Source organism: Nomascus leucogenys, unplaced genomic scaffold (genome assembly GCF_006542625.1).
Source record: "Nomascus leucogenys isolate Asia unplaced genomic scaffold, Asia_NLE_v1 Super-Scaffold_664, whole genome shotgun sequence".
Classification (NCBI taxonomy): Eukaryota; Metazoa; Chordata; class Mammalia; order Primates; family Hylobatidae; genus Nomascus; species Nomascus leucogenys.
The window spans coordinates 883,529-891,179 of NW_022095788.1; the positions used below are offsets into that span (position 1 = coordinate 883,529).

The 7,651-nt window shown below is 41.1% G+C and overlaps 1 protein-coding gene across 1 annotated transcript; it reads left to right on the forward strand.

Moving 5' to 3' along the window:
* The first annotated feature begins 5,136 nt into the window (after nucleotides 1-5,136).
* On the forward strand, nucleotides 5,137-6,544 carry LOC115833696 (ribonuclease K6). The gene is made up of 3 exons (XM_030808414.1): nucleotides 5,137-5,198; nucleotides 5,312-5,408; nucleotides 5,772-6,544. The coding sequence occupies exon 3, from the start codon at nucleotides 5,777-5,779 to the stop codon at nucleotides 6,227-6,229; it is 453 nt and encodes a 150-aa protein (XP_030664274.1). The 5' UTR covers nucleotides 5,137-5,198; nucleotides 5,312-5,408; nucleotides 5,772-5,776; the 3' UTR covers nucleotides 6,230-6,544.
* The last annotated feature ends 1,107 nt before the right edge of the window (nucleotides 6,545-7,651 follow it).

Genomic DNA, 7,651 nt, shown 5'->3' on the forward strand with positions numbered 1-7,651 from the left:
CATTCATGTAGGTGTGTAGTATTATCCCATTGTTTTAATTTGCAATTTTCTAATGATAGATTGAAGGGATTCACAGCCCACCAATATGGCAAAACTGCCCTTGCAGAGTTATGGAGCGTTGCAAGCCAGGCTCTAGGCAGAACTGCACATTAATCATAGCATGCTGGTACACTTCAACCCACTTCCCTGTAGCTTCTAATTTCCCAAGTAGCATGCTGAACACCTACTCCCCAATTCTTCCTATAGGTAGAATCTCTGATACTAGAATCATGAAATCTTTTTGCTTAAGAATTGCTTAAGGTGTTTTTCTGATCCTGAATTCCAGTGCAACAGCTAATGCTAACCGGTCTAAAGACCCCTACCAAGGAACTGGCTTGGCACATGAATGCTGAGTTTCTTCATGTCCCTGTCCCATTTCTTCACCTCTCACTTCTTGATGAATCAGAAATCCTCACACTTTGGACCTTGTCCAGACTCCTTAAAAACCCTATGCCCAAACCCAAAACCAAATTTTAGGTTACCCCCCATCTACTCATTTGGCTGCCCCATGGAAAATTAAACTCTCTCTTTTTCAATCCCTGTTGTCTTACTATATCTATTTGTTGTGCATCAAGTAACAAATCTGTTATGATTATAGTGGCATGAAAATTATTTTAAACTGAAAATGTCTGAACAGACAGAAGCTGCAGAAAGAAACACTATTTAAACTTAACCAGAGCCTCCTGAAAATTCAGCTGCCATTGATCCCTTTCAAAGGTATTTTCCTGTTTGAAACGAGACAGCCCCTTAGCACTGGGATGTGTAAATTAGCTGCCATAAACCCCCATACAGGGAAACTTCTAGCCAGGAAGAAATCAATCTACCCATTTCTATGAGCATCAGAAAGCTTACAAGAACCTTCCATGTTTTCCTTTTGAAGCCCCAACAAAAATCTTTTTTTATTTTTTATTTTATTTTTGAGACAGACTTTCACTCTTGTTGCCCAGGCTGGAGTGCAGTGGTGCAATCTTGTCTCACTGCAACCTCCGCCTCCCGGGTTCAAGAGATTCTCCTGCCTCAGCCTTCCGAGTAGCTGGGATTACAGGTGCCCACCACCATGCCCAACTAAATTTTGTATTTTTAGTAGAGATGGGTTTTTACCGTGTTGGCCAGGCTGGTCTCAAACTCCTGACCTCAGGTGATCTGCCCACTTTGGCCTCCCAAAGTGCTGAGATTACAGGCATGTGCCACCACGCCCGGCCAAATCTTTTTTTAAAAAATAAAGATGGGGGTCTTGCTATGCTGTTGGTTTCAAACTCCATGCCTCAAGTGATCCTCCTGCCTCAGTCTCCCAGAATGTTAGGATTACAGGCATGAGCCACTGCACTTGGACAAAAACACTTTTTTTAAAGTTGGTATATAACTTTACTCTGGCTATTCAGCAAGTTACTCATTACGTAATACTCCGTGCGCATGTGTAAATAAACTTTGAATTTTCTCCTGTTAATCTTTTTCTAATTCACAAGCTCCTTTACCACCACCTTTAAAACCTAAAATGATAGAGGAAAAGTTTTTCTCCAAACAATGTGATGCTGAACATCTTTTCATTGCTCATCTGCCATCTGTATATCTTGTTTGGTGAAGTGTTGGGGTGCAGAGAATCACACTACAAACTATGATGCATTGGCATTCTGAGCACTTTTGAATTAAAGAAATTAAATTAAATTAAAGAATTAAATTTAACTAGATTAAAGAATTAAAGAAACCAAAAGTTCTTAGAAGCTGCCTCAGGACCAAAGATGTTCTAATCTTCTCTCGTTCCTCCCCTAGCTCTCAAATGCAGAGAGGAGCTCTCTCTGGGAGTTCCCTTGTCTGGATAAGGAAAACTCCTTCCAAGAAATGCAATTGTCTTAAGACCCCCCTTTCTAAAAATCTCATCAGATAACCAGGAAATATTAGCCACCTGAAAAGAGAAGAGACTAAAAGTCTCTTCACACCACACTCAGATAGACCTTTCATCTATTCTTCCAAGAGCAGCTCCAAAAGAGTACCTGAGACTTTACCTGTATAGTGAGACAGCCTTTGTTCATAGTGCAGTTCCACCCTTCACCTTCTCATAACTCGTCACCCTTCCATTCAGCTTCCAAAGAGACTCATTTTCAAACTATTGTCTGCTCTTTGGGGCCAATTCCCTAAAAAATATTTAAAACTCCTCAAAATTGCCTACATTTTCCCCATGTTCCTCTCCCCTATGAAGAGAGTATATGAATTTCAACTATTTAGTCTTTCTTTGAGTCTCATAATTTGTATGGTTCCCATGATTTTGCACAATAATAAATTTGTATGCCTTTTTCTCCTGTTAATCTGTCTATTGTCAGTTCATTTCAGAAGTTTTGAACCTTTAGAGGGAGAGGAAAAATTATCTTTGCCCCATATCATTCAGATGTTTTGCCCATTTTTCAACTAGGTTGTTGGTTTTCTTATGGTTGAGGTTTTTTGAGTTCTTTGCATATTTCGGATAATGTTCTTTTATCAGATATATCTTTTGCAAATATCTTCTCTCAGTCTCTGGCTTGTCTTTTTATTCTCTTAATAGCATCTGTTGCAGAGCAGAAGTTTTCAATTTTAATGAAGTTCCGCTTATCAATATTTTTCTTTCATGGATTGTGCTTTTGGTATTATATCTAAAAAATCATGGCCAAACACAAGGTTGCCTAGATTTTCTCCCATGTTGTTTTCTAGAATTTTTATAGTTTTGCATTTTGCATTAGGTCTATGGTCCATTTTGAATTAACATTTGTGTGGCCAGGCACAATGGCTCACACCTGTAATCCCAGCACTTTGGGAGGCCGAGGTGGGCGGATTACCTGAGGTCAGGAGTTCGAGAACAGCCTCACCAACATGGTGAAACCCTGTCTCTACTAAAAATACAAAATTAGCTGGGTGTGGTGGTGCATGCCTGTAATCCCAACTACTTGGGAGGCTGAGGCAGGAGAATCACTTGAACCCGAAAGGCAGAGGTTGTGGTGAGCTAAGATCACGCCATTGCACTCCAGCCTGGGCAACAAAAGCGAAACTCCTTCTCAAAAAAAAAAATTGTGAAAGATGTAAAGTCCAGGTCTATGAAGAGGTATGAAGTCTAATCTATGAAAATATTCATTTTTTGCATGTGTACATTCAGTTCTACTACCATTTGTTGAAAAAACTAACTTTTCTCAATTGAAAATTGATCCTTTGTCACAGATTAGTTCACTGTATTTGTGTGGGTCTACCTCTGGGCTTTCTACTTGGTTCCATTGACCTATTTGTCTATTTTTCACCAATAACACACTGTCTTAATTACTGTAGCTTTATAGTAAGTTTTGAAGTTGGGTCACGTCAGTTTTCTGACTTTGTTCTTCTTTTTCTGCATTGTGTTGACTATTCTGAATCCTTCTTTTTTTTTGAGACGGAGTCTCGCTCTATCGCCCAGGCTGGAGTGCAGTGGTGCGATCTCGGCTCACTGCAAGCTCCACCTCCCATGTTCAAGAGATTCTCCTGCCTCAGCCTCCCAAGTAGCTGGGACTACAGGCGCCTGCCACCATGCCCGGCTAATTTTTTGTATTTTTAGTAGAAACGGGGTTTCACTGTGTTAGCCAGGATGGTCTCGATCTCGATCTCTTGACCTCATGATCAGCCTGCCTCAGCCTCCCAAAGTGCTGGGATTACAGGTGTGAGCCACTGTGCCCAGCCTGAATCTTTTACCTTTATATAAACTTCAGAGTCAGTTTGTCACTATCCACAAAATAATGTGCTGGGATATTGATTGAGATTTTGCTGAATCTATAGATCAAGTTGAGAGGAAATGACATCTTAACATATTGAGTCTTCCTACTCATGTACATGGAATATCGATGCTTCCTCAATTTCTTTCATTAGAGTTTTAAATTTTTCCTCATACCAATTTTTACATAATGTGTTAGATTTACACCTAAGTATTTCACTTTGTTTGGTGCAATATAAATGGTATTGTGTTTTAAATTTCAAATTGCAATTGTTCATTGCTGGTATATAAGAAAGCAACTGACTTTTGCATATTAACCTTGTATCCTGCCACCTTGCTATAAACAGACATTATGTTTATTCTGCAGACATTTGGAGCCATAAAAGCATGGGGCAAGAGTGTTGTACTATTATATCTTGCTCAAAAAAAGACTAATCTGGAAGTAATATGTAGAATGGATTGGAAGGAGAAAAAAACAAGGCAAGGAGTCCATGTGGGAGGCTTTTACGTGAGCCCTCCATAAGACAATGAGTTTCTGAATAAGGGTGTTGCAGTACCAGTGAAAAGGTAAGAACAGATTCAAGAGGCAAATATCCTAAATTCGGCCTTCTTCTTCAGGCTTACAGGTCTTTTCATACACAGTTCTGTCTTTGGGAGGCCCTTAACACTCTCTTCACCTACCTTCTAATTATTCCTCAAAATTCAGTTCAGGTGTTGTGCCCTCCAACAATCCTTCCCCTCTACTATTTTCCCGTAGCCTCCTGCAGTGTCCTCCATCACACTGTATGTGCTATTTATATTAATATAATCTACTTGTCTATACACTTACCTGCCTGTCTCTAATCTCTTTCATTAAATCATGAGCTCCTGGCAGATCACGAGGTCAGGAGATCGAGACCGTCCTGGCTAACACAGTGAAACCCCGTCTCTACTAAAAATACAAAAAAATTAGCTGGGTGTGGTGGCAGGCGCCTGTAGTCCCAGCTACTTGGGAGGCTGAGGCAGGAGAATGGCACAAACCCAGGAGGTGGAGCTTGCAGTGAGCAAAGATCGCACCACTGCACTCCAGCCTGGGCAACAGAGCAAGACTCTGTCTCAAAAAAAAAAAAAAAAAAAAAAATTCATGAGCTCCTGAATTTGTGTAGCCCAGTACCTGGCCCAATAAGTATATGCATAAATGAATAATTTATTCACATCTGTTGTAGGAACTTACAACATTACCAAGTATGTGGCAGGTATTATATCATATTTATGTGACATATTTTCTCTTAAGAAACAGGAATCATAAAGCTTCAAAAAAAAAAAAAAAACACTGAAGCCTCAGATGAGGCAGGAAGCACTCATTCCATATCAGGAAGTGATCAGTTCCTCAAAACTGTGAGTTTTCAGTCATGTTTCTTTAAGTTGGCTTAGCCTTCCTGTATACATGTGATAATGATACTGTTTTAAAGAACAGGTGTGAAAGTCTAAGAGTTTAATCCAGACTCTGCTCAGGAAGTTAATCTGCCAAACCATAGGATTCTCTTTCTGAAATCTCAGAATATTTCTTCCCCTTCCCTACACACACAGGGCTGGAAGTGTTAGAGAAGAAAGGCAGACAACAGCTTCTGAGCTTTGGGCTAATCACAGCCTCTGTTCTCAGCAGGAGCCCCAACACTGAGACCAGGTAAGAAAGAAGGCCTCAGGGCTGGAGCGAGTAGAGCAGTAAAGACGGCTGGGAGGTAGTGGTCAGATAAAGGGTAAATATTTCAGGAGGGAAGAGGGAAGAAACTGTTTCTGATATGACAGCCATCAAATGCATGAGTACTGGTGAAAGAAAATGGGATATGCCAATCAAAGGAGAGGTCATATTTCTGTTTCCTGGGCTTCAGGTTCTTTATAGAATTGTGAGAGTCTGTGAGAAAGAAGATGGTTTTTAAAAGGGAGCTATAAAATCTTAAAAGGCAAAATAAAAATCTAAATAGTTATGATTACAAATTTTGCTCTTATTGCTTCTCCTACTATAATTATCTTCTCTCTTTCTACATAGAAAAGATGGTGCTACGCTTTCCTCTTCTTTTATTGCTGCTGGTTCCATGGGGACCAGTGTGTCTGCTTCATGCTTGGCCTAAGCATCTCACCAAGGCTCACTGGTTTGAAATTCAGCATATACAGCCAAGTCCTCTCCAATGCAACAGGGCAATGAGTGGCATCAACAATTACACCCAGCACTGTAAGCATCAAAATACCTTTCTGCATGACTCTTTCCAGAATGTGGCTGCTGTCTGTGATTTGCTCAGCATTGTCTGCAAAAATCGTCGGCACAACTGCCACCAGAGCTCAAAGCCTGTCAACATGACTGACTGCAGGCTCACTTCAGGAAAGTATCCCCAGTGCCGCTATAGTGCTGCTGCCCAGTACAAATTCTTCATTGTTGCCTGTGACCCCCCTCAGAAGAGCGACCCCCCCTACAAGTTGGTTCCTGTACACTTAGATAGTATTGTCTAAGGCATCCGCTGCTTTTCCTTTCATTTGACAGAGCTTCTGTTACAAGTGCATCCACGTTTTCTTTTCTTTTGTTGATTTTCTTGTTCCCATGGAAGAAAGAAGAAAGGTGTTGGGAGAATTAGAGTGCCTAGGATGCCAGACCAGAGTTAAGACAAAAAGAAATAAGATTATTTTCTGCTTTGCAGTTCTGTACTTTTTGAGAGAAGGGAATAAGGAAGAGAGCAAAGAATGATTCAGATTTGTAACCCTGCAACTTTTGCCAAGCTTTATTGCCCTGTGTTCACAGCAATAAAACCACTTCCTGCTGCATTCTAATGAGTGTGTGTTTGAGATCCGCTTTCAAAGCATTGTTTACCGGTATTCAAAGGAACACTGTTTTGACTTTAAGTCCCTAGAAAACTTTTGAGGCCTCCCTGGGGCCTCTACCGCTTCCTTGCCCACAAGAAAGGAGAGCGTTTGGGACTTTGGAGCATTTCTTCAAACTCTGCTCATGAGTTTATATATTCCCCTGGAAACCATTGTCTATGTTTAATTGGAAGTAGTACTGATACCTCAAAGACACTTGATGATAATTTCATAGATTCTGACACTGGCAACTGAAGGATCCTACGTCTTTTCTATTTGTTTTTTTTAAATCAGATAATGTTTTAAATATAAGGTAATAGTAGTAGTAATAGGGATAATAATCCACTGTAGTAACCTTAGAGTCAGTCCTCCATTATCTATTGAAATGGACAAATAGAAAGCATAGATTGAGAAAAAAGCACTAGGCTGGGCGTGGTGGCTCACACCTGTAATCCCAGCACTTTGGGAGGTCGAGGCAGGTGGATCACCTGAGGTCTGGAGTTCAAGACCAGCCTGGCTAACATGGTGAAACACTATCTCTACTAAAGATACAAAAAAATTAGATGGGCGTGGTGGTGGTGCCTGTAATCCCAGCTACTCAGGACGCTGAGGCAGGAGAATCGCTTGAACCCAGGAGGCAGAGGTTGCAGTGAGCCAGTATTGCACCACTGCACTCCAGCCTGGGTGACAGAGTGAGACTCCCATCTCAAAAACAAAAAAAGAAAAAGAGAAAAGCACCAGGAGACTGGATGCAGTGGCTCACACCTGTAATCCCAGCACTTTGGGAAGCCGAGGCAGGCAGATAACTCGAGGCCAAGAGTTTGAGACCAGCCTGGCCAATGTGGTGAAACCCCATCTCTACTAAAAATACAAAAAATTAGCCGGACATGATGGCAGGAGCCTGTAATCCCAGCTAATCAGGAGCCTGAGGCAAGAGAATCGCTTGAACCTGGGAGGCATAGGCTGCAGTGAGCTGAAATTGCACCACTGCACTCCAGCCTGGGTGACAGAGTGAAACTCCATCTCAAAAAAAAAAAAAAAAAAAAGGAAAGAGAAAGAAGGAAAGAGGAAGGAGGG

Bases quoted from the DNA above. Each gene is read 5' to 3' on its own strand.
- LOC115833696 (XM_030808414.1), top strand. From the start codon at position 5,777: ATGGTGCTACGCTTTCCTCTTCTTTTATTGCTGCTGGTTCCATGGGGA.